This window comes from Cydia pomonella, chromosome 1, assembly GCF_033807575.1.
Source record: "Cydia pomonella isolate Wapato2018A chromosome 1, ilCydPomo1, whole genome shotgun sequence".
NCBI classification, from domain to species: Eukaryota; Metazoa; Arthropoda; class Insecta; order Lepidoptera; family Tortricidae; genus Cydia; species Cydia pomonella.
In genome coordinates, this window is record NC_084703.1 from 11,918,165 (window position 1) to 11,945,267 (window position 27,103).

The following is a 27,103-nucleotide window of genomic DNA, read 5'->3' on the forward strand; positions in this document are numbered from 1 at the left end:
ATTTCCTCTAGTAAGTAAACTACCAATTTGATACATCAAAATACAACTGGGTGAATCAACTTTTTTTGTTTTATCCTGTCCCGTTGTCCAAGGGACAACAGTGGCACAGTTTGTTTGAAGAGACGTTGTATGCCGTTCTATTAACATGCTTAGTAGGGGGCCCATTATGGACATTGGTTATAACGACCACAAAAACGCAAGTTTAATACATTTATTTACCATAAAATCAGTATTTCAATGAACTTTTGTCCCCTGGACAACTAATCGTAACCATGGCAACGAGTGACGCTAAAAAGTTGATTCTCCAACTACAACCTTACAACGCAACTATAGCCTTACCACGAGTTTGACTCTACATATTAACTGACGTGTTCGTAACTTTCTATACATCCCGCTCGCACTAATAGGATGCCGGTACGAGCGAGATGCATAGAAAATAAGTTACACTATAGCAAATATGTCAGTGTGAAACTCGTGGTAAGTCTACTTACTCATTATGAAGACCACGGGCGATATGTGGAACTTACCTGTTATAATTGGGTGTATTTTTTTGTTGTAATAATAGTGATTTATATTTTTTTAATAACTTTTGTTATTATTGGAAATGTAATTAGTGTATTATGATTTTTGATGTAGGCAGTGTTGGAAATAAAAGGTGAGAGGTATGTGAGGTAGACGGTGGTGGTGAAGGTAGACAGCACCGACTTCAAACATATCAGTTGCTAACACATAAACTTAAAAAAGCGGCCAAGTTCGAGTCGGACTCGCCCATGAAGGGTTCCGTTCCATTTATGACGTATTATAAAAACTTCTTACTAGATCTGGTTCAAACCAATTTTCGGTGGAAGTTTGCATGGTAATGTATATCATATATTTTTTTTAGATTTTTCATTGTTATTTTAGAAGTTACAGGGGGGGGGGGGGGACACATTTTTTCACTTTGGAAGTGTCTCTCGCGCAAACTATTCAGTTTAGAAAAAAATGATATTAGAAACCTAAATATCATTTTTGAAGACCTATCCCTAGATACCCCACACGTATGGGTTTGATGAAAAAAATTTTTTTTTTTAATTTTTATGACGTATTAAAAAAAACTACTTACTAGATCTCGTTCGAACCAATTTTCGGTGGAAGTTTGCATGGCAATGTATATCATATATTTTTTTTAGATTTTTCATTCTGTTATTTTAGAAGTTACGGGGGGGGGGACACACTTTTTACCACTTTGGAAGTGTCTCTCGCGCAAACTATTCCGTTTAGAAAAAAATGATATTAGAAACCTCAATATCATTTTTAAAGACCTATCCATAGATACCCTACACGTATGGGTTTGATGAAAAAAGATTTTTTGGGTTTCAGTTCTAAGTATGGGGAACCCCCAAAATTTATTGTTTTTTTTTTCTATTTTTGTGTAAACATCATAATGCGGTTCATAGAATACATCTACTTACCAAGTTTGAACAGTATAGCTTTTATAGTTTCGGAAAAAACTGGCTGTGACAGAATCGGACAGACAGACGGACATGACGAATCTATAAGGGTTCCGTTTTTTGCCATTTGGCTACGGAACCCTAAAAATTATAATATTTTATTTTATCCTTTTTGAAGTTGGTTTACTTTTTTTGTAAAAAGTTTTTATGTTACTTGGGTACAACAAATTTAACAAATTTAAACAAATTTTAATAAAGGCGCAGTGCTGATCTTCTAGACCATATAATGACCATGGAAACACCGTTATCATATTTCTATTTTATTTACTAAATAGATCTTGTGTTTAAAAGTAACTGCAACCTGAATGTTTTTCAAGTAATTATTTCATGCATGGTGTAAAATAATTTATTTTAAATACAGTCGAATACCCTATTTCGGGTAGATACCCGAAGATAAGATAAGATAAGATTTCGGGTAAGATTACCAATCAACCATAGAGCAAATCTGAAATGTGTCAAGGTGGATGCAGTGACAAAAAAAAAACACTTTACCTCCTTTTCTACATAATTTGGCGTAGGACGCTGTCTTTTTAATTTCATTGATGAAATCCAAAATCAACAAAATCTTTCTTTCACCGGTCTTCCGCATTTAAGTCGGTTTTTTTTTTCTAAAAAATTATGAGTAGTTTATTCGATTTGATTTACTTTTCTTTCCTCACTACACCAGCTCGTAACGGCTCTCTTCTTTATTCTTAAAATACTAATGAGAAAGTTGCATTTTATTCACAAGACTGGCAAAGTAAGAACATGCATATTTTGAGATGATTGGTTCATGTTGGTTGATAAAATTGACTTCCAAAAACAGTTTCTTCGCGTTGATGTGGTGAAAATTTTTTTATTTCACTCGGTAGCACAGTTAGTTTAACTTTCGTGCTTTGGAACCCTCGCAACGCTCGTGGTTTAATCTCGGAATGTTTCGCTTGACAAATAATGAATTCTATTTCTTGTTGACCTGTACAAAATAACTGTCAGAAAACAAAACAAATATAAATAGTAAGAAACTTAGCCAAAACCTTTTTTTCTATGTAGTAGATTTTTTTGTATATAGTAGAGTGTTTGGATAGATTCATATCTACTTTATTAAGAAAGATTAAACCATAGTTGTCATTGTAAATTATTTGATGCATTTTTTGTAAACTATACACAATAACATCAAAGAGGGGCTTTATTTAGATTGTCAAATCACTGGGTTAAATATAGGTGAATACTTAGGTATTCACCTATATTTAACCCAGTGATTTGACAATAATCCTAGCCCAGAATTGAAACAAAGGTCACACCGATACAATAGTATTACCTGCTAGTATTGTATAAGTATACGTAGGCACAAATGGATTGCATTCACGTATCCATATTGTGAATCGACGCAATGGATTGTGCGGAAAGAATTGTAAAGAACCACTCAAACGTAAAAACGAAGCTGCTGAGACACAATGAAGTTGAAAAACATATAAACTTTTCCTTGTGAAAGAAATAATTATTAGCCTTTAAAGCTGGAACCTTATTAACAAGTTTATGCTTTCCTATCCGTTCATCCGTCTCAATAGTCAATAGTCATGAACTTATTATACGTAAGTGAGCAATACTGATAGTTTATCTGTACCCCTAGTGTAACTAAATTCGATTTCCAAACGTGACGTACGCGTTTGCGTTTAGTCTCATTTTGTATTGGATTTCGAAAGAGCGCGCCAAGCGGGACGTTTTGGAACCTCAAAATCCTATACAAAATGAGACTTAACGCAAACGCGTTCGTCACGTTATGATGTCGATCAAAGTTACACTAGGGGTACTGATTAGATAAACTATCAGTATTGCTCACGTACGTATAATAGCCACGTAGAGATCATGCAAGAAAAGAAAACTTTTTTGTTTAAAATTATTACTCTATTTTTTGAAATAGGTACTATTTATTTGGTTGTGATGTGTATTATAGAAATTATGGCAGTTCGAAAAGTGTATGTCTAACGTTTTTATAATATCAAACCCAAAAATGTTAGAATTTTAATTAGAATATTCTTCAACAAGTTATACCCACTGACATAAATGTACTAGATAGGCTATAGAGAACAAATTTTGTCCGCCATTTTCAGCGTTTGATGTCTGTCACTCAGCTAAAGAATAAGCGTACCTAGCCAGAGGCAAAACTGTTATGACAACTGTTAATTTTCAGCCTAAATACGCACTGTAAAGAATCTAGATAAAATGTATTTATTTCCTTACAAGTACATATAAACATAACAGGAATAGTGGAACAACAGTAGTTGTAGTGTAGTAGTTGTGCACTGTGTGCACTGCAGTAACAACAAAAGGGTGCCGACTCAGCTATAAGCTTCACTCTTACGAGCAAAGCACTGGTATTCTGTCGGAACCCAGATCACGTGGTGAGTGTGATGTAAAAGTGTGGATGAAGTGGTAATAAAATACTAAATATGATCAGATTTTTTTATTATTAAGGTCTACCAACAGTAAAGGGAATAATAATGGTTGACTATCTCCAGAGAGGTAAAACTATAAATTCCGACTATTATTGCGAGTTATTACGCAGATTACGCGAGGCTCTGAAGATAAAAAGACCTGGAATGTTGACAAAGAAAGTTATCTTCCACCTTTTATGGTAAATGTCATGTTAGCCATTTTTCTTTTATTTCCTTGTAAAACAAAAGGCAATCTGACATTCGTTTTTCTGACAGCCGTTCCATGAAGTTCTTTATGAAAAAAAAAACTTACACACCAATATTTACATCTCTTTGATGTGTCGAGTAAAGGCATAAGGCATATGCACTCCTACATTTTGTAAGCGAACCTCATCATGGATACCAAAACATCCATATTTTTTTTCTTGAAAGTTGTTGCTTTTCTTTTACGAGAGCTAGTATTGTTTATAAGAGCTCGACTAAGTCTTAAGCGAAAATCACAATGACTACACTTGTTTTGACTGTGTTTGTAGAGTATAAATGAATTAATTACAGCAGCCTCCAATAAGTACCAGAACAGACGAAGCCAATTTTTTTTAGATCTCCGACCAATAGCATATATAGATTTATATTGGTCGAATCTATCAACACCTCCCATCGTTTTTGTGTATTCACAAATAGCTTCAGGACAAAACATTGTGTTGTTTTTTGGTACCATTTTTTTGGTTCCTGCAGATAACTTTAACTTGCCTTGGGTCAAATGCAGTGGTCATTACTAACACGTCTTTCGAGTCATGCCATCTGATAATAGATGTTGGATGTGCATATTCGTACATAAATTCACCAGGAGCCGGTTTTGTTTTCTTTTTAGGAGTTTCTTTAATTGAAGGTGGTGTATGTATACCTTGGCGGTTTGCATGAAATGTTCCCACACAATATATGCCTTTATCATAGAGTGCATCTAGAAGAGGCAGACTCAAAAAAAAGGGTCAATAGCTATTAAGGTGTTCGCAGGCACATTTTTACTTAATGTTGTAACTACTTTATATCCCAACCGTAAATAATAAATAAAATGGGATATTTGAATCATTATTCTTACCAGAATAAATTTCAAATTCATATAAATATCCTGTTTTAGAATCGCACCGAGCCCAGACTTTATAGCCCCGCTTAATAGGTTTAGAGGGCATGTACTGCTTTAAAGAGCACCTACCTTTAAATTTTATCATGCTTTCATCAATAGTCTGTCGTTGAGATTGAATTGCATTTTCCGAAAATGTTCTATTCAGATTGATCATCTCTCTAACTTTAAATAATTTATTATGCCCGGGTCGATTTCGCGGTATAGCATTATCATTATTGCATACATGTACATTTTCTAAAATCTTTTTATATCGTTTACAGGTCATAACGCGACTAATCGTTGGGTTGTTATAAAATTCATCTGAGGACCAGTATAATTCGAGATCTGATAGGGGATGAAGATCCATCATTATTGCCATACCTAGAAATGCACGAAGTTCACTGTTTGTTACAGCTGTATAATATTTACTTTTTTGTTGCTGAGCATACAAATATGTATTTCTAACAATTAAATCTATGAGCGATTCAGGAAATAGATTTTTGTAAATGTTCATTTCCATGAGTGCACTCTTTCGTTGGTTCCAATACCTTGTCAAACTTATTTTTAACAATGGCGTCTTCCTTCCTACCCCAAACATTTTGTCTGTGCTGACCAATAATGATGATGATGAATGATGGCCAATATTCATCAATTGTGCCAACTAGTGCTTCAGAAATTTCTGGTTCGATAGCTTCACAACCAGTTATACACAGTATTCATATCTTGAATATTGTCCAATAAAACATTTATGTTATTGCTATTCTGAGGGCGTGGCAATATAAACTCATCACCATCACTTTCTTCTTCAGACGAATAAAATATTTGATTTAATTTATTGATCAATTCTTCTTCACTTTGACTCATTTTGATTTAGTTAAGCACTTACAAAGTGTGAGAAAACACGCATCAGAGATGACGGCCACAAGCACTGACACTTAAGTCATCGCTAACTAATCATATGTGTCAGTTAATCTCTAAAGAGGTCATAGGTTACAACAATCATTTTATTGTAGTTTCTTATATATAATAGGTTCAATGGAAACAGTTACTATCGCTACACATTCTGTGCCAACAGGCATAGGGCATATAATGTCGTTTTTTTATAAAATTTAATATTTATTATAAATAGATATTAGAAATACATTCTTTAGGTTAAAATAAGGCCGATGTGATAAATAAATACAATTTTTTACCGTTGGATTAACGACCGCTTGTGACATTTTCATTTGTAGTCATACAGTATGTCTCCCGCCATGGGACATTAAATGTAGGACTGGATTCTACTCGCTAAATAAAGCTACTTTTACTATGGGACCAACCCCAAAACCGCAAAAAAAATTGGATTTTCCATTGAAAACATCGATATCTGATCAGGCAAAATGTATGAAATAGTCAAAAAAAGTTCATTGAAATTAGGAGACAGAAAATGTTAGAATACGCGGGTATTAGTTAGGTTAGTTCGTGCGAAAACTTTACATTGAATAAATTTAATTTAAAAGTAGACGTCTGCCGCTCCGTTAGCTAGGAAGAGACAGAAGCACCATTTGTCCGGAACTTTGTTATAACACATTCTATTAAGATGCTTAGTAGACGAAATATGAGTGAATGCGTTTATAATAATAATGACTATCAAAATAAACATAATTTATGATAATTTAATCCATGGTTCAAATAATGAGATATAAAATCCTTGCCAACTTTCGTGAATCAAACATAAGTCAAAGCATTTGATAACCAGCACATGGCTTTTCCCCTCCTAAAATCTATCAGTCCAAACTCTGTATATGTACAAACAAAATTAAATTGAAAATGGATAAGTACAGCTACCTGCAATAATATGTTACTCATCGAAGACCGCAAAAATATGTGACTCGCTCTTGTGGGTCTACAAATAAGATCGTATCATATATTTTTGCGCCCTTCGTTGTGTAAGTGACTGTTGCAGGTGACTGTACGTACGGTTGATTCATACGTAAAATACTTTTTGAATTGTCGATGTGAATTACTTTAGGTATAGTTTTTATTACTTTTGTTGGTTAACTGGAAGGGTTCCCTCATAGAGATACGTTCGCCGTTGTACAGTCAGCATCAAAAGTAGCGTATCAAACAAGGTTTCAAAAGTATCTACCATTCTGTAACAGCTTAACAAAATGTGATGGTTCTATATGTAGAACAATTAAGACGGTAAAATATATACTTTTGAATGTAAATTTTAGAGATTTATCTATATTTGGAAAAGTTATCCAGAATATCAGATACTTTTGGCGCGTTGTTTCATCCGCTACTATTGATGCTGACTGTACTACACGGATTATATGTATTATTATCTGCTGTAACCAATATATTTTCGTACAATAGAGTGTTTATTACTTACTTAAACACAAGAATAAGGTACTCTTGGTAATGCAAGAGTTGCTGATGAATAGCGGTAGACAAACTTTTTTTTTATGATTTATATCTTTGCAAGAATTATGTTCAATTATAATCAAAATTATGTTTTTCAACTTCCTCTAGAAACATGTATCGATTTGGTGTAAAATCTCGGTGCTCTAAAACTTACGGTACCCCAATCCTAAGGTGCTTACGAAGAGTTAGTACTAGTTTCATAAATAATGATAGGTATAAACTTGGGTGTAGTTAACTTGGATGTACTTTGCTGCATCTGCACCATTTCATATTAACCTGCTTTAAAATTTACTTGCAGCCTTTGCGACTACCTTGTTAATAAAATATTAGAATTCGTACTTATTTAATAAAGCACATTAATTAGCCAGTTGTGTGACGGGCACCTTTTAATTAGTTAAGCAGAACGACCTCCGTTCCTACATGATCACGGCCGATTACGTGACTAGACCAGGAAAAGCTTCATATACTTACGTATTAATTCTGCAATATTGTTGTTTTTATCTAAGACTATTGTTTCGCATGTACTCGTCCAATAACTATACGAATATGCATTATCGTGTATAACTATGAATAACATATGCACAGTCAGACATTAATACCTACCTAATAACATTGAAGATAGTTTAGAAGTAAGAGTGTAAATACATATTATAAAAGCGACTCGGCCTATACAGCGTGTAATTTTAATATTACCTCAAATTTAAACCAGACGTAGGCGTTAGTGCTATGAACCGATATTGCAAGAAAAATCTCGTTAACTATTTTTTTATTTTTCCTTAATAAAATAATTCAACACAATGTATCGCTACTTTGTCTTACTGACGTGACGTCACAACTGTCACAAGTGATAACTTTTAACTGCTGTCAATAATAGCTGACATTGAGTTTGGTATAAATTTGTAGTAAAAATAAAAATTATTACGATTTACACGTCTAAGGTACCGATTTTGCACACGTCCTTGAATCTCGAGGTAAGCCACACATCAACATATTTAACAATGATTGTCGTACCTTCTCCATATCAACTTGCTGGAGATTTTCAATTACATCTGTAATTTTTCCCGGAGTTGTTCGACAGTCGTTCTAGGTTGGGAATAAACTTCATTTTTTACCGCTCGCCATAAGTAAAAGTCGAGCGGCGTGAGGTTTGGAGAACGAGCTGGCCAACGACGGGGTCCAAACCTTCCAATCCATCGGTCTTGGAACATCGCGTTTAATGCGTTACGGACGCGAACTGAAGAGTGTGCAGGAGCACCATCCAATTGTAACCACGTCTGCATATGTTCAGCTTCCGGCAATGCGTTAACATAATCTGCTAAAGTGCCATTTATCGTCTCAAGAAATCTATTGCCGTTAAGGTTTCCGTCAATGAAAACTGGTACGATAACGCTATCTCCGTGGATTGCCGCCCATAAATTCACTGACCAGCGGTACTGATGGCCTAGTTCTTTTGATACGTGGGAGATTACTCGGGCCCAATAGTGCATATTCCGCTGATTCCATACACCGTTCCTTGTAAATGTACTTCGGCAGTCCAGATAATCCGTAACAAAAATTCGCAGGGATGTTGTAAGTCTTTTTTAAGAATTTTGTGGATCGTACTGTGGTTCATAGCTAATTGCCGCCCTGCCGCTGTTGTGATAGTTTCGGAGTTCGCAGCAAATTTTTGCAATATCCTCTCTTCTCTCTGAATTTTCTGGTATAGACTCTTCCTGTAACATGAACATTATCACGAACTCGCTGTAATGCTCGAAAACATGGGTCCTGCCTACGATCTAGAAATCGCTGCTTGTATATACTATTTATGGCTCGCCGCCCAATTCGTCCAGTTACGCCATAAATTAAAATTATTTTGGCTAGTTCCTGAGAACTAAATATATGGTCTTGGCATTGTGTGGAAGTTTTTTTTTAATGGCTTGATATTGATTGCCAATGTCATGTGGATTTATGATAACAATAATCGTATTTCGGGGGCGCGAATTCTTATCAAACACAAAGTTGCTTATCCAAATGAGAATGTAGGATCGATAGTAAATTTAGATGTAAAGAAAAATCAAAACATTAAATAGATAATTAGCTAGGAACAATTGAGCCAATTGAAATTAAATCTTTAATTTTTTAAGCTTACAGAAAGAAACTAGGGCTACCAGAGTGTCCCTATCCCTAATTTGCATCAACTCTAAAATGTGAGTAGGAAATGAAACTTTTAAACTTATGAGGTCCGCGTATAATTAATCATGCTTACCGGACACGCAAAGAAAATGTGATTTAGGTCACCTTCGTCTACTCCACATTCACACAGAGAGGAGTCCCGAACATGGATTTTCTTTAAGTGGGCGGGGGTGCAGCAATGGCCCAGTCTCATTCTTATAATTGTGGAGCAGAACTGTTTTTGAATAAAAATCCTGGAGAACCAAGGTTTTCTCGGAACACCACGTTGCATCATTGGTCGTATATTTTATGCGACTAATGGGCGTAGTGGGAGAAGACGGAGTCTGAGAGGGAGTATTATTTTCCTGCGGGTCTATTAAATGAGCCGGTGGAGTTGCGAGATGAGACTGGGCCAACGTATGCTGGCCTGGCGAGATTTGACTTTCCTCCGAACTGCAATGAGGCTGACTAAAATCCATGTTTGAGACATCCGACCATCTGTCGGGAGGGCTGGAGGACCTGGATCGGCCTCCTTATCTTTATTCAGTATTTTTCATTGCGTTCCTTAAGTTCTTTACGTTTCTTCCTTTCACGCCGATATATTTGTTCGGTTACGGGAATGGACGACTTAGAAGAGTGCGTATTTTCGAAATTCTCATAGTGGGCTAAGCTAAACGTTAAAGAGTGTCTAAGTTTTCCATCTCCCGAATGGTTCAAAGTAACGTTCGTTCCTCGTTCATGAGGAGTCACTAAGGTTGCCATGGCCCCCCCCTACAAACTAAAAAATTACACTACTTTTTAAGTGATTATTATTACGTCTTACCATAATAATTGGATTAGCAACTTAAATTTAGACAAATTTTGCGATGATTTTACCAGTTGAAAATGGAGTTGACGCAAAAAACCTAAAATATTTTTAAAATTGTCGACCATCCGCCATCGACACTCAACTGATAACCTGTGCGGAAGTTATCGACACCGATTTACGAGACAATCTACGTCAAAACAAATTATTTTCTTTTTTGTAATTTAGCTTAATAACATTATATCTTACCAGCCAGTAAACAGTAATGCGAAGTGTGCCAGAGTTTGCTGAAACTAGTTATCATTAGGTTGGTAGTTTGTATTAATAACTTAAAATTAATTTTGAATGAAGTGAATATTCCTTGAACAAACGTTTTATTTAAGTAGGTGACTAATTAGCTATTTCTGTGGTAGGTATCGGGTTGAAGTGTGTCATTGACTTTATCTTGTCAACCGATTGTTTATTATTTACTATCTTCCTTACAGTGCTTAGTAATTTAAAATAATGCTAATTGAATAGTAGAATCATTGGTTTCCTAACAATTTCAGAAGAATTATAGAATAGAAAGAGAAATAGAAATGAAAACTTTATGTAATTTGTTCATTGCAAGGCAATTGTTTTGGTTATAAAATGGTAAGTATGGTTTTGTTATAAGAATTCTTTGCCTTTAATTTGGCAAGTTCATAATTAACATTTAATAAATGTTTAAACGCAATAATGATTCGGTTTTGGCTGCCAAGTAGCCTTATGTAGGAAATACGTAACGATAATAACTAAACAATACTAGACCATTTTCTTCCATGTGTCAAATAAGTGTACGCAATACATTGGTGCTAGATAAATTTTCAAAAATTCATTACGTGGTTAAGACTAACTTAAAATTACCTTGAAATATCGGTTCATAGTACAACAACCTGCGTTTGGTTGCAGTTTCAGGTAATATTAAAAAATACATGTTGTATAAATATACAGCGTGTATTTTTGATACGCCCACATAATTAAAGGCTGATTAGTTTAGGCTGTAACGAACACACATTCATAGTGACTATGATGTACGAAATACAATGCCGCTCAAAAATAAATTATGCTCTGGTAGTTAAGATTCAGTGCGTAGTATAAGTTTGTGGTAATATCAAAATACATACAGTATGATATACCTACATAATTCAGCATAAAATTGCAGTACTACAGCATGAAATTTGTTTAAGAGTCCTACCTATTTTGAGTTTATTAAAATTCGTTTCTGGAAACATCCACTATATTTCGCTAAGTGTAATAACTAATACCTCCTTTTCCTTTTCATATTTCCACCTCTCCTATATCAAAATTAATTATTTTATTTATGTTTTATCCAGTTCAAGCTTAACTACCTAAGAGAAAACAATTAATTCATCAATTATCCTTTATAAATTCAAAGTTTTAATCATGTTTACAGAGGACTTTTACCTGCCTTATTTAACGTCTGCCGTACTTAACGTCAAATAAACTAAGCTTACAAAGTAATACAACTTTACTATAAGTACGTTATTCTAATTATTTTATCTTAATTAGGATCTTTGATGTAAACTAAGATAACTTATTTTAACTTCATTTAAAGGTTTTAATAGGAAGGCTGAGAAACGGAATTATTTTATCAAAATTGTCTGTTTGTCCGTTCGTCCTACTGTCTGTCTGTCTACTCTTCTGTTTGTCCACCTGCCTGTGCGTCGATCCACCTGTCTGCAAGCGGACTTTATAGCTAAGGATACGCGCAGATGTGTCTGTCAGATCTGTCTGGAACTTGACTATCTGTCAATATATACCGGAATTGGGCAGAGACGTATCTACCGGAGATCTGTTCTCAGTTCTATCTCAAGAACCTTAATAGCTACACTTACAGTAAAAAAAATCCAGTATAGGTATTTACCTCTTGCCGCTTTAACGACAAATAAAAAAAACACAAAATTGAGTAAATAAATTAAAGTTGCCTGTTAAACTTTACACAGAATGTTCATCGGTTGCTGTAACAACAACATATAAAATTTATCTGAAAATAAAAGAAATGTTGTTCACCTTTAACTCTGTGTGATAACAAAAACAAACTTATATGGCATAACCCCAAATAATAAAATTTACTTAAGTAGGTACTAGGCGGACTTAAACAAATATCATTGTTAAATATTATGTAATAGGACGAGACCCTCGGAATGCGTGTGACTCACATTTGACCGGTTTTTATTGTTTAATGCGTCATAGCCCATGCCCATGTTAGGCATACAGTTTTGGCTAGATTTACTGAAACCATTTTATTATTTTGCTAAAATTACTCCAACGGCGCTACAAATGTAGCGGCCGAATTCAAAGAATGAGATACGATTACGATAATTTCTGGCTTAGATAAGTTCTCATGTAGATATCGTTTTTTGTCGTATAATTGTCAGAAGCAACTCGATTCGGACAACTAATGTCACTTGGACGTCAGAAATATCGTAGATAGATCTTATTGGGATCAGAGCGGAATCGAAATAAACGTCAATTTTGACATGTTTAGTTATCGATCTTTTAAAGATCTTAAACGTATCATAATAATTCTTCGAATCGGGCCATAAGTATCACATCGCTCTTTTGAATTATTTTAAAATGAAAGTACGAGTACATAATTTGTCTTGTTGTCGAATTACAAGTTATTGTTTCCTAAAGATAGTTGTGTTTACAATTGTGGTGGTAATTCCTGTAGACTTAACATTTTGATACTTATCCAAATATTCAGTACCAGTCCCAATCCTATACAAGCCCATCTACTTAGTAGGAAGATAACAAAAAAGTATTAACTGAAATAATTGTGATAAAAATATTTCAATTATACTCTAACTTACTTAAAGTTAGAGTAGAAAAACCTAATTTCATCATTTTAAAAGAAATTAGTGTAATAATAAAAAAACATGGTCAGCAGGTGTTGATTTCATCCCTGGATATTCCCATTTCTAACGCATAAGCTTTACCTTTTGATGTAACCAAAAACTGTCTTTTTACAAGCTTATGGAAAATTAAACATCATTAATTCTGATCCACTTTGTATCTTGTAATAGTGATATTAATGTATGTGATAATAATCTTCATGTCAATCAACTTTACTGTCATGATAACAAGGTTAAACGTGAGCCCAATTAGTATCCCAAATAGTAATTAGTATCTAGTCGGCATGAGCTTCGTTAGCAGTATCGCGTTTGTACCTAACCCCATAAAAAAGTTATTATAAAGATCCTCACAAAATGTTACTATACTCGTATTTAAATGCTATATCAATTAATGTATTACGGTTACTTGTTATTATTTTTGTACATGAATTTAATTCTTTTCAATCTGGCGCAGGACATAGGCGCTAGAATATTGTTAAATGTATCGAATTCCTACTGTTCAAAAATCAATTTAAGAGGAAAATTTAGTGGTAATTTTTCCATACAAACGGTCTCGACAGTTTCCTCTCTGGATTTTAGCCCTAGATGTTTTGCTTATTTTGATATTCTTGTTTTTTTAAGAACTACATTTCTTTAAAAAGCGCTAAAACTGCCTAATAAATGCGCCGTGAATAGATGCCTAGCATACAAAATCGGCAACAATAAACCCAAAAATCAAGCACAGATAATTTCTTTTTAATTCCGTTCCAAAAATTTCGTTTCGATTTAAGTTTTGAAGGAAGAAAATGTCGAGAACCATACCTCGATTACTGAGATTTTACGCAGGAATTGTCGCCTTAGATGCAGTCGTCCTTACTGCACTAATATTAGGAGCCGCCCGCGTCAGCGAGATGGAGATATTTACCTAAAGTTCTCAAATCTAAGAAAGGACTCGGCTAATATTTCCTCTTAATAATATGAATAGTTTCAGCTTCGTTCCTTTGCCAGAAAATATTATTTATTACAGTTAAATTTAGGCATATAGCTGGAACAGAGTCTATATGATTCAATTTTTACTTGTGTAGTGTGTGTGCAACTAAATAATTTCAAGACTACGAGGAACGACTTATTACGAGTAAAACTACTTTCGTGGGTACTAGGTAGATTTTTTAGGTACTACTTAAGAACTTTATTATAAATATATACGATCATATTTAAGTTGGCACGCTGGAAAACTAAATCCAATCTCAACTTGCCGAAATTCGTATATTTACCTATTTACTCGTGTGTCACATACGAGTTTTTTTTGTACTCGTATGCTTCATCATAAAAATATTTTGTATGGCCTAAGGCTGGCCATACACACTAGGGTATGCCTGCGCAGTTTTGCCTGTACAGTTCAACTGCAAAGGTAAAGCTATATAGGAATCTGCACAGCTGAATACCATACACGTTCCGTTTTACTTACCTATGCAGTTGATAAAACTGTGCAGGCATACCCTAGTGTGTATGGCCAGCTTAATAGCCTATTGAATTACTAGGTACATTTTTCGGTCGGTTGGGTTTTTAATATGCTAATTGTGACAAAATGTCTCATTAAATTCAAGTTTCTAATCTCGAAACCCCACCATGTTATTGTCGAAGAAGTTGGCAAACCATGAAATTTTCGGACCATGTTTATTTTTGACAATTACCCACTAAATAAATGAAAGTTCCAAGCTGAAATTACTGGATTATTTTCAACATCGGTGGTATATGATACAAGCTTAGGTAAACATAGTTCAGACCTGTAGCGGTACCACTAGTTGACACTTGACGTTTGCGTTAGTGACTGCGTAAACTCGATCGCAGTCCATCTCGCTCACACTGATGAATTGGTGCGATAGAGAGGGAAAGCAATAGAGTTCACGTAGTTGCTAACGTTGATGTAAAATACCAACTCGTGGTACCCGTGCTGATGACCAGAACCGACTTTTAATATTTTGTTCGGCATGGTACCTACTTAAGTCTTTAAAAGTTTCAAAACAGTTCGCAAATAGCTTTGAAACAGACAATTTCCTGTGTAACTATGTCATCAAATGCCTGAAGCCTTATTATAAAGAATGCAAATTGCACCCGAACAATTGATTACACATACATAGGTACATATGTGTTGCATCAAATGAATGCTGATGATTTCATTCCACACCTTAAATATTATTTATTACCTACAGACCGCGCCCAAGATCCGAGCGCTTCTCAGCTAGGGCAGCGGGAATATGTGCGCCTGGCACTTGTTTCATGGGTCGATGCACTAACTCTTGCTTCCTTAGCTTACAATTATTTTATTTTATTTGTTACAAAAATTACACATCATTACAGTTAGTACTAATTCAGTGCGAAATTCATAAAAAGTATACACAAAAAAAGCAAAGTACCACTAGTACAAAAAATCAAAAAATAAGCGTATTTAATACATAGATTACAGAAGATTCCCGTTTATCCATCGCCTCACAGAACCTCATACACTCTTTACATAGTTTCACCCAACTGCTTGCAAATGTGCTGATACGCAGAGCGCGTCAAGATATTGGAGAGCGCGGATCAAAGGTGATTTACAATGGGACACACAATTAGAAATACTCTAGCGCGGATTACACAAAACATGTGTAGTTTATTGTATTTAGTAAACATTTGACACTAAAGCATAGTTCATATAGAATTGGTACGCACTAGAAGATTGATATTTTTTAAAGTAAATAAAATAAGGAAGTTATTAATGGTGGATTTTAAATAGAAGAAAATAGAAATAGAATAGAAGAAAATCTCTGTTACGTAAATAATTACGAGCTGTTAATAGTAATGGAGCCCCTTCATCTTCTGCACAACACTTTGGTCGACATTTTTGGCATGTTGATTTCTTGTAGATCGCAATGAATTGATATCCTGGACAATTTGACTAGTCTTGTTTAAATTTTTATTCATGATTGCCCAGTAGTTTTTGATAGATTGAAATTGGGGACAATTCCGAGGATTCATCTCGCGGGGTATGTAATTGACCTGATTATTAGCATACCATGCCGAAATTTTTTTTTGAGTAGTGGCAGCTGGCTATACTGGCCCTTTATGGGTTCTAATAAATGGCAATACTCATTTCTCTAAGCACTCTTTAATATAAACCGACTTAAAATTATTTATTAAAAAGTCACAGCTCACAGTTACTATTTTGGTGGGGTTGAACGTGTTGTCACTGCGCAATCAATAGTGACGAAGGGGTATTAACATGGTACTTTTCGCGAATAGTTCTAAATTAAAGCGGATGGCAAAGGATTGTATATCAGAAAAAGAAAACTGGTGGAGTTATACTATCAACTAAATAATCTACAAATAACTCTGACTTGGACTACAGAAACATACTGTACCCCTAGTGTAAATAAATTCGATTTCGAAACGTGACGTACGCGTTTGCGTTTAGTCTCATTTTGTATGTGATTTAGAAAGAGAGCGCCAAGCGGGACGTTTTGGAAACTCAAAATCCTGTACCAAATGAGACTTAACGCAAACGCGTTCGTCACGTTATGATGTCGATAAAATTTACACTAGGGGTACTATAATCATGTCGTGCAAAGTGGGTGAATTGAAAAAAAAAAACGTAGTTAAGCATAGTTAGGGATCTTTAATTAGTCCTAAGTTAATTGATTTCATTATGTTAACAAAATTAGTTATGTAAATTGTATTGGATTGTATTAATTATACTTAATTCGTGCACATATACTATGTATATGCAATTCACCCTAGTATCCTAGGTCATCACAAAATCTGTGGTATGTCAAATCCTGATGCTGAAATGAAATTCGTGTATATTATTTATTTATTTATTTAAACTTTATAAGTACAAATGGCGATCTTAATGCCTTAAGGCATTCTCTACCAGTTAACCACAGGGCATAACAAAAATAATCGAATGTGGCTGCAGTGAGAAAATTATTTACACAAATTAATCAACTATTAGCAATTTTGGACATTGAAAACATTTTATAATACACCATTATTAACAACATTTTGTATTTTATTATTTTTATATTAGTAGATATGAAAAAATATATTTTTGGAAATTATGTTCTATATATATATATATATATTTCACTCCAGTAGAAATTTTTATTTTATTTGTAATTATGTGCAGCCAATTATAAAACTCTTGCCCTCAACAACAAGTATTGTTATTGTTGCAACTTATTTTAATTTGTGTCTATTACTGGCTCATGATACTTGATTATTTTTCTAAGAGTAATCAGATGCAATCGAGTGTAAAAATATACTTTATTTTTTACGTCTGCTTGTTGAAAATGTCCTTACAGTAAATAAGATTTGCAGAAATAAATAAACAAGAGCGAGGCAAACATCTTATTTTCGTCGGAGGCTATTTATATTATTTGAATAAACAAAGACAAGAGCTCTATTGCTGGACTTGATTGAAGATAAATGCGTATAAATGTCAGAGTGCACTTAAAACAAATTTACAAAACGAAAGATATACTATAATAAGTAGATACTTAATAAACATTCTATCCTAATGTCCCAGAAACCTGCTAAAAATTCAACTATATAATTCTATGGAATTTAGAGCAAAAGGTTAATTGGAAATAGCGGTACAAATTATACAGGCTAAGGGCGCGCTTTAGCTCTCTTCCTCCAACTAGTGGCCCGTTTCTTTCTACAAAGAAAATATATATATGTACTCAGTTCACGGTCAGGTTGGGCAACATTATCGTTTCTTTAGTTTTTGGACTATTGTCACGCAAAACTGAGCGGTCATATTATTAATTGTTTCTGTTGGTTATCCAACAAGCAGTCATAATATGGAGTTAACTTTTCACCACTATTCATTATCATGGACGAATAGAAAGCCATCATAAAATAGATAGTGTTTAGTTTTAAGTTAAAATTTATATGTATTTTACTCTATAATGTGGACCTTGTTGTCTGTTAAAAATTTGTAAATAAAACATAATACTGGATGTTGTTTCATTAGTGACACAATGTATGGAAGCACATACAGTTGACAGCGTTAGTGAAAAAGTATACAGAATATATCGCTGTTCGGATAAGGCACAATCATGCAATACCTTTCCTTCTTACCAAAGAAATACCCAATGCGTTTGACATGGTTCGAGGATCGATCATAGACATTGAATCACGTGCTGTCTTAGAGTGGTTTTTCAAATATTAGGTATATCATGGTAAGGAATTTTCCACCTGAAAAGTGGCCTTTCAGTGTAGTTCCACGAACACGGAACGCAATAGAAGCAAGGCATATAAGGTAGAATGTTCTGTAAAGTCAAAGAAAACAAAACATTTACAAAACCATCAAAGTAGCAGTTATGAAACACGGCTACAACAGCAAAGTGTCTCAAAAAACTTCATTCATTCATTTTAATACTATTTGCTATAGGCATGTGTAAAGAGGTCAGCTGCCGTTTAATATTAGAATCTTTTGCTAACTAGGCATTATTACAGAAATAAAAATACGAGTATATCTCAAAGAACGTTAATTCGTAAATTCACTTTTATCTACAGACAACACTATAAAATCGAGCCTTTTTGACCTGTACCCCTAGTGTAAATTTATTCGATAGCGTGACCTGTCGTACGCGTTTGCGTTAAATCTCATTTGGTATGGGATTTTGAGTTTCCAAAACGTCCCGCTTGGCGCGCTGTTTCTAAATCCCATACAAAATAAGACTTAACACAAACGCGTACGTCACGCTATCGAATACATTTACACTACGGGTTCTGATATATCTTTTTACCGAATGCACATTTCAAGCAGTTCTTTTATCTTTAATAATCTGTAGACATAATACTATAATAGTACATTACGATACAAGTGCGAAAAATAGGAAATTCGAGACGAGTGGCGAAAAAAACGACCGAAGGGAGTGTTTTAAATCGACACGACAGTTGCGAATTACCTATTCGCACATGTATCGTACAACGTTTTACAGTACATATGGCCCTTTAAATGTTCGACAAAGTAACGTAATATGCTAATTTTCGCACTAGTGCGGTAAAGTAGCACCATATGTCCTGTAAAATATATTACAAACAATAATTAGCAGAAAGGTGAACTATTATAGGTACGACAATTAAATTGGTGTAGTTTAAATTTAAATACCTACATTATGTAGGTAAGTCAAGCTGGTCCGGGTATGAGAAAAAAATATTTTTTTTTACAAAAAAAACTACAACCCATACGACAGTGTGGGAATTTTGGTCAGCTATTTACCTATATTCACGCGAACTACTTAGATTATTTAAAAAAAACAGGTGTAAAAAATAGGGTTTATCGGTAGTACATACGAGTAAGTATTTTATAATACTCAAAGCCACTTAAAAAATCGTTAATACAAATTAAGCATTCGTTTGTATTTAAAAATGGTGATGAATGAAAAAAAAATCACGATAAATAGGGTAGGCCTTTGCCCCGCCATGGGATATGGGATACAAAGTTTGTGTAAAAAATACTGTAGGTACTATTGCGTTCAAAAACTTGCATTAATACAGTATGTACTTGCAGGTGAACAAGCCAAAGAGCCGGAACCCTCACGCACCGAACCGTTTGCCCGACGCATCGGCTCCGGCATGGCGGGCATCATATCCAAACTTAAGAGCGTGAGCACCCAGAATCCACCGCAGCTGGAGAGCAACCCGATCATGCAGTACTTCGAGATCGGCAAGGAGAGCAGCAATGCGGGCCCCGGGCTCGTGTGGCGCGTTCACGACGCCTACAGAAAGAGTGACGGGAAGGTAAGTAATACTTACACTTGCGCTACCTATGGCAATATCATCCAACTTTGCACTAACTCTTAATCTTTAAAAAACTGTCCTCTTTCATCAATTAAATGAAGCAAAATGAGACTTTCTAAACCGTTAACTTAGTAACTTAGCCTAAGTAACTTCCTAAGCCCTTTATACTCGTAAATACGAGTTACATGGTGGGAATTTTAAATTTCTGTAAGTATTTACTACAGAGCTTCTAAATCCTAAGTCCCGATCAACCCATTTCAATGCGTGATTGAAAAGGTTTCAGACTCGTTCCTATGGAGCGTTGTTGTTAAGTATACATATGACATAGTAATATATGTAGTCGGTCCCAAAGTTCAGTCACTGGCACATTATTATTAAATTTAGAACAATATTTTAAGAAAATTTTATTGAATTCACTTTTTGAATGTTTGATAATACAAAAAACTTCTCACGATGCAGTAGACATTGAAAGAAAACCGAATAGCTGTTTTAGCATTGCACCGCTGTGGGCATTCGCCAAGTACCATTTTAAAGTTGCTCAAAATTTTAAATATAACGCTTAGGTTTGTGTACCGTACTATTGATAGGTACAATGAAGTCTCCAGTGTTGAGGACAAGAAAATAATAGGCCGGCCTCGCTCCGTACGAACACCAACAGTGATCAAAGTGATCAAGGCGCGCATAGCAAGAAATCCTGTCCGAAAACAGAAGTTGATGGCTTTGCAGATGGGTGCCATTAGAAAACCGTCAAAAAGGTTTTAAACGAAGATCTTAGTCTACGAGCATACGAAAAAAGTTGGCACTTACTTAATGTCCGTCTGAAAACAATAAGGCTTAAAAGATCCCGGAAGTTTTTAAAGCGGTGCGCGAAAAATCGACACCGTGATATCCTCTTTACAGACGAAAAGATTTTCGATATTGAAGAGAAGTACAATAAACAGAATGATAGAGTGTACGCTAGGAGCTTTGAAGAAGCAGGAAAAAGAGTTCCGCGGGTGCAAAATGGGAATCATCCATCATCAGTGATGGTCTGGTTGGGTGTATCTTATTACGGGCCAACCGAGGTTCATTTTTGCAAAAAAGGGGTCAAAATCAGTGCGGTAATACGTCGTCGGCCGAAATACGTCATCGTAACATTCTTTTTCTCCAATATGCTTGGAAATGTTCACCTTATTGTAACGTGAAGTTCATCATTATGATCAAACTCAAATTAAAAAAAAAAACATTACTGTCGTGTTTTAGACGACGGGAAGTTATTACTGTATTGTTTTTTATTTTTTAAAAACACATATCTACTAAGAAAAACCCAAACAGCCAATTATTATAGCCGCGGGCTGCGTCTACACGACTCGGTCAGCATCATTTCAAGCTGTGTCATGTCTCGTTCTTATAAGACCGTCGTGTCTGATCGTGCGAATACTGCTTAATAAAATCAAAGACTATACATATAACTTATATATATTTTTAAAGATTTCGTGCGTGCACATACAGCTTATGCTGCACAATTATATTGAAAGAACGAATATTAAATGGTACTTAATGACAGAATAAGTTGTGCCACTTGTGCCTTTACCTTTTTAAAAATAATTAAAGAGAGAAATTGTGTATGACGTTTTGGATGTGAAGGTTCAATTTGAGTGCGAGAAAAGCACTATAATATATGCCTCGGCAGGTACAGCAATTCGTGGATTCGTCTTCTTTATCGGACTCGGGTCACTATCTAATTGATCTTATCGTTAAACGGCCATTTCAGCTAGATGACATAAAATTTAAATACACAGTCAGCATATAGTCAATTCAGCTGCGACGACATGCGAGCTAATAGCAAAACGTCATGAAATGTAAATAGTCTATATAATTAGAATTCCCAATTCGTCGAAAGTAAAATTATTTGATTGACATGAACACAGAATGAGTTAGTAGCAAAACGTCTGGAACTTTAATGTGTCATAATACTCATATTTTATAAATATGTAACAGTTAAAGCTAGGTTTATAAGTTATGATATTAATATGGATGTTCTGACATTTTTATTTGTTAGTAACACATACCCATCACACTTAAAAATAAAATTTGAAGTAATTCCTTTACTGTTAACTTGTATTTGGATTTTTCAACACAAATTAAAATTTATTTAATAATCGATTATATACTAATTATTACAAATTTTATAATATTGCAAAATACTCGTAAGGGCACCCTAGTATGAATAAATGAAATATGCTTATTCTTAGTTATATTTTATTGGTAAATGTAACATTGAACATATTGCATTAACTTAAACTCACTAAAACAAACAAAATTACTCCTTAATAAATAATAAAGAACATGACTATCTACTCCTTTAGTTGAGAAATCGTTTTAATGCATTTAAAAAACAGAGCTGGTTACTCAAAACTTGTCCCCAAATATAATATCCGTTTAATGTGGCTGACGTTTTTTAAACAACGTAATGCGGTGATATTTTTATCTTTGAATTTCTTTATTTCTCTTCTATACTTTTTATCAAAAATAATATAATTTATTTCCTTCTTGTTGCTTCAAAGAAAACACTTGTAATTCTCTTTTATTTCCATTTGGCTTCAAGTTTCAGTGCATATACATATGAGATCAAGGTTTTTTTTTGGCCCCACACGAGTATTATAACGTCTGTGCCATCCCTCAACAGCGTTGTTCGTACGGTGGCGTTGACGGAAACAGCTCAATATGTTAGGGGTTGTTTTTAAAATCCATTGCCTTTTAAAATAGTCAATAAAAAGATCAATTTTATCACAACGCAGGCGTTGTGCCTGCTCAGAAAGACATTAGCCAAACATTGGGTATGTCCTTTGCTGGTAGTAGCGGTAGATTGCTATCGAGTCTTATTATTTTTTCACCCTCTGTAGTCTCAGACACTTCTAATTTTCTAGATTTTCTCCTCACTGCTGCATTAAAGTGGTAGTAGCAACCGGCTACTTTGGCACCAGGAAACACCACATTAGAAATCTTTGATATTCATTTCAAAATAGTCTTTTATCATTTTTAAGAGGCGTTCATAGGTGTCTTGACATTTATTGGGCAGCAACGCAAATGCAAATGGCACAACGTGGGTACTTTTCGTACAACTGTCAATGTCCACGTGCATTGCATATAATTGACTAAATAGATGGGGTTTCTCAAAAGTATCGTCGCCAAAGTACTGTGTATTTTAATCTACCATAGATGTCTCCATCTCTCGGCATCCTCTTGTCGCGAGCAAGAAAATTTGATTGTTCTCATTGCCGTCGACGTCAACTACAAAAGCTTTCGAAAGAATTTCAGGCAGCTCTATTTCATTTATACAAGAAAAATCTGTTTTACGCATTTTCAAGAAATTCCTCCTGGCACGGTATAATGTATCCTTTTTTGATTGAAAACTGGGGATCACATCAAGATCCGACTCAATAAAAGCTTCTTCCAAAAATTTTCTAACTGTATTAAATTCTGTACGGGCAATTTTTTTTACATTTATCTATCACACAATCTATTTGGTTCTTTACCGTATGAGAGTTACAAGAGTGGGTCAGCTTACTTTCCCTTATGATTTCTGTTTTTGCAGCAGTAAGAGTCACAGAATCAGTACACTCCCCTCGTTTATTACATCTCCACAGGGAGGTCCCTCCGGCATTCAAAGAAGCACAGTTATATCTATAACCATTTCGTATCAATATCGATTTTCATTTTTGACTCTCAATAAACACAAAGGAAAAGTCATCGCCCTCCATATTATCCTCCGTAGCATACAATAGGTAATTCTGAAGATCGGATAAATATTTGTATAAATTTACAGCACGGAAATTCGCAATAATTCCAAGAATTGAAAATTCATTGATTTTCAAACATGACAATAAGTAAGACTTATTACGTTGAAGGATATAAATAATAGATTGTGCGACAAGGTTTTAATTCTATATTATATCTATTCAATATTATAATACTTAACATTTGAAATCCAGACGTTTTGCTAATGGGTCGCTTGGCGTTTATTCCATTTAGCAATAAAAACATTACACAATCCAGACTTTTAGCTGCTTGACTGTTTAGTAATTAAGGCGTTTTAAGATACAAACGTGTTACTATCGGACCATTTAGCATTTGTTTTTTTTTTTTGTTTTTTTTTTTTATACTACGTCGGTGGCAAACAAGCATACGGCCTGCCTGATGGTAAGCAGTCTCCGTAGCCTATGTACACCTGCAACTCCAGAGGAGTTACATGCGCGTTGCCGACCCTAACCCCACCCCCCTCGTTGAGTCTATTAAGAAATAAAGACATTCGAAGATAAAGATGTTTTGCTGCTAGATCATTTTAAATTGTTACGTTCTAGGATCTAGACGTTTTGCCAAAGAGGCATTTAGCATTCATGTCTATGTAGTTACAAAGACATAACACAATCCAGGCGGTTCAGCTATATTGTCCTTTAGCGATAAGGTAAATTTGATAGTGACCCCGTCGTCCGACAAAATCGAAACTCATCCACGAATTGCTCTTTCCCGGCCTCTGCAATAATGTACTATTTCTACAATATGCTCGAAAATGTTCGCCTTTATTATATCAAAACTAATACGGGAAGATGTTAATTATGTTAAAATCCAATTAAAAAAATTTAATCAACAATCAATATTAAATGCTAAAAACAATCTTGATTGTTTAAAATTATTGAAGAATTGTTTATACGTTTGGTATTCTCATTAATGGTTTACATATAAAAACGATATTTTAATAAAATTTGCATTTTGAACAAGATTATAAACTATAAAGTGGTAACGGGTTTGGAACGTGATTGTTTTTGATCAGATCTTCAATAATTATTTATTTACCTTATTTCCAAGCATGTTTGGAGAAAAGCACCATATATACGTCAGCAGGAATAGAAATTCGTGGATTCGTCTTCTTTTCGGACTCACCTTTGCATCGTCCGACAATCGAAACTCGTTCACGAATAGCCCGGCCTTTACAATAATTTACTATTGTTACCTTAAAAAGCCGATATATTTAGCTACTTTGGCCGTCACTATATATTTGATAGTGAATATACACACGATGTGTGCCGTGGTGCATTTACCGACACATTTGATGCACATCCATTGCCTATTAAAAGCATCGTTACTAGAATGTACCATATGAACAATTTAACACAAACTCCGCTTAAACTAAACTATGTAGCCGGCTAACTAAATCGGTAGAAACTAAATGAAACCAGTACCCCTAGTGTAAATAATTTCGATTTCGAAACGTGACGTACGCGTTTGCGTTAAGTCTCATTTTGTATAGGTTTTTGAACAGCGCGCCAAGCGGGACGTTTTGGAAAGTCAAAAATCTCATACAAAATGACACTTAACGCAAACGCGTACGTCACGTTTCGCTGTCGAAAATATTTACACTAGGGGTACAGGTTCTTATAGTAAAAAATATAATAGTAAAATATGTACAATAAAATAAACTAATATCAGTTACAAGAGCCAGTGACGTACAAATAAGACTTGGCTTAGGGTAAAACACAAGCAGAACTTAAAACTATTATACATATGTACAATCTTTACCTGCGTTAGGGGCCCATTAAGTAAGAAATATTTTTTAAATAATAATAGCGTTTAAGCTTCAATAACATCAAATAAATGTAATTTGAGTCGTGCGATTCGCCTTCAAATTGTCGAGAAAATTTTACCCGAAGAAAAACAAAAGACGAGCGAAAAGGGCATATTTTTATATAACCGACCAGTGCGCGCGGCGACTGCACCATGCAGGTTTGCCATGTTACAGTACCCCTAGCGCCCAGGAGAATTTTCCAGAATACGATATGAAGGAAAATTCCAGGAAGAGAAAAAAAAAACTTAATATATATAACATAATATTTACAATTTTAAATCCTTAATATGTCATCTGCCTATGGCACGACCATTAGAATCTGCTAATTCATACACAAGAGGAGATAGCTTTTTTAATACAGAACATTTTACAAAGGGCACAAGTTTTGTAGTAAAATATTTACCAGCATCAATTAGCTGGTAATTACGACGTCAAAAGACATCGCCTTCATTAAACTCTGCATGTTTGCGCCTTAAATTATAATACATATTTACAATTCGTTACATGTGCATCCCAAATTGCAGCTTGCACTTTTTCGGGAATAGGGGACAAGTGGCCTAAGTTCTCAGCATATTTATAACGCGATGCAAAAATGAGGTCGTCATACTCAAATGCACTCGAGTTGGGGGCACCGTAGAATGACCCACACGGAACAAGCTCTCTGCCGTATACCAGAAAAGCAGGACTAAACTAAACCCAGTTACTTCATTAACACTGGTGTTCACGGCAAATTGGATTTTAGGAATATTAAGATCTCAATTTCTATGATCGTTTTCTACAAACGAGCTAATAGCTGTCATTAAGGTTCAATTGTATCGCTCAACTGAATTCACTTGAGGGCAATATTTAGGAGTAAAATGTACTTTAGGGATTTGATATTTACTAAAAAGATCTTGTAGATCATTACTAATAAACTGAGCACCATTGTCTATTTTAACAGTCCGTGGAAAACCATGAGCCAAGAATACGAAATCTTCCAAAATCTTACAAATTATATTAGACGTTACCTTTTTAATTTGAAATATTAAGCAGTATTCGGAAAAGCAGCAATTGACAACTAAAATGTACCGATTTTGTTTACGTGTCATTGGTAATGTTGTGCCAACAAGATCGATGGATAAACACTGAAACGGCCTGCAACATTCCTTTGGCTTGCCCATTATTCCCAAAGTCTGATAATTCTGGTACTTATGCCAAACATGTCTCATGTTGTAGCCCTTTCTTCTCATTTAACATTAAAGACTACTTATTTTCTTACCAGTCGCTGTTGGAGTTTTCATCTGCTTGCGCCTGGTACGCGGGTGTACTCTAAAACAATAAAATATCGTCACTGGCCTTAACGTTCTTGAAACTTCATGGAGCCAAACGATGAATCCCTGAGGGCTACGCGGGCCCACCAGGCGCAAGCAAATGAAAACTTCAGCAGCGACTGTCAAGAAAATAA

The 27,103-nt window shown here is 34.8% G+C and overlaps 1 protein-coding gene and 1 long non-coding RNA gene across 6 annotated transcripts in view; one reads left to right on the forward strand and one right to left on the reverse strand.

Moving 5' to 3' along the window:
• Positions 1-27,103, forward strand: part of LOC133534859 (SCY1-like protein 2) — a 170,240-nt gene that overhangs the window by 37,474 nt on the left and 105,663 nt on the right. For 3 of the 5 annotated variants that reach the window (XM_061874158.1, XM_061874173.1, XM_061874165.1), the window contains exon 1: positions 19,665-20,054. In XM_061874158.1, the coding sequence (XP_061730142.1) occupies positions 19,683-20,054 (372 nt within the window). In that variant the 5' untranslated portion in view covers positions 19,665-19,682. Of the gene's footprint in view, positions 1-10,873; positions 11,023-19,664; positions 20,055-27,103 lie in introns of those variants that run through there. The other 2 variants (XM_061847782.1, XM_061874182.1) reach the window with 2 other exon arrangements.
• On the reverse strand, positions 8,183-10,872 carry LOC133515326 (uncharacterized). Its single transcript, XR_009799011.1, has 2 exons — positions 10,408-10,872; positions 8,183-9,145 (listed from the first exon to the last, which is right to left on the reverse strand). It is a non-coding gene; the product is annotated as an uncharacterized LOC133515326 (long non-coding RNA).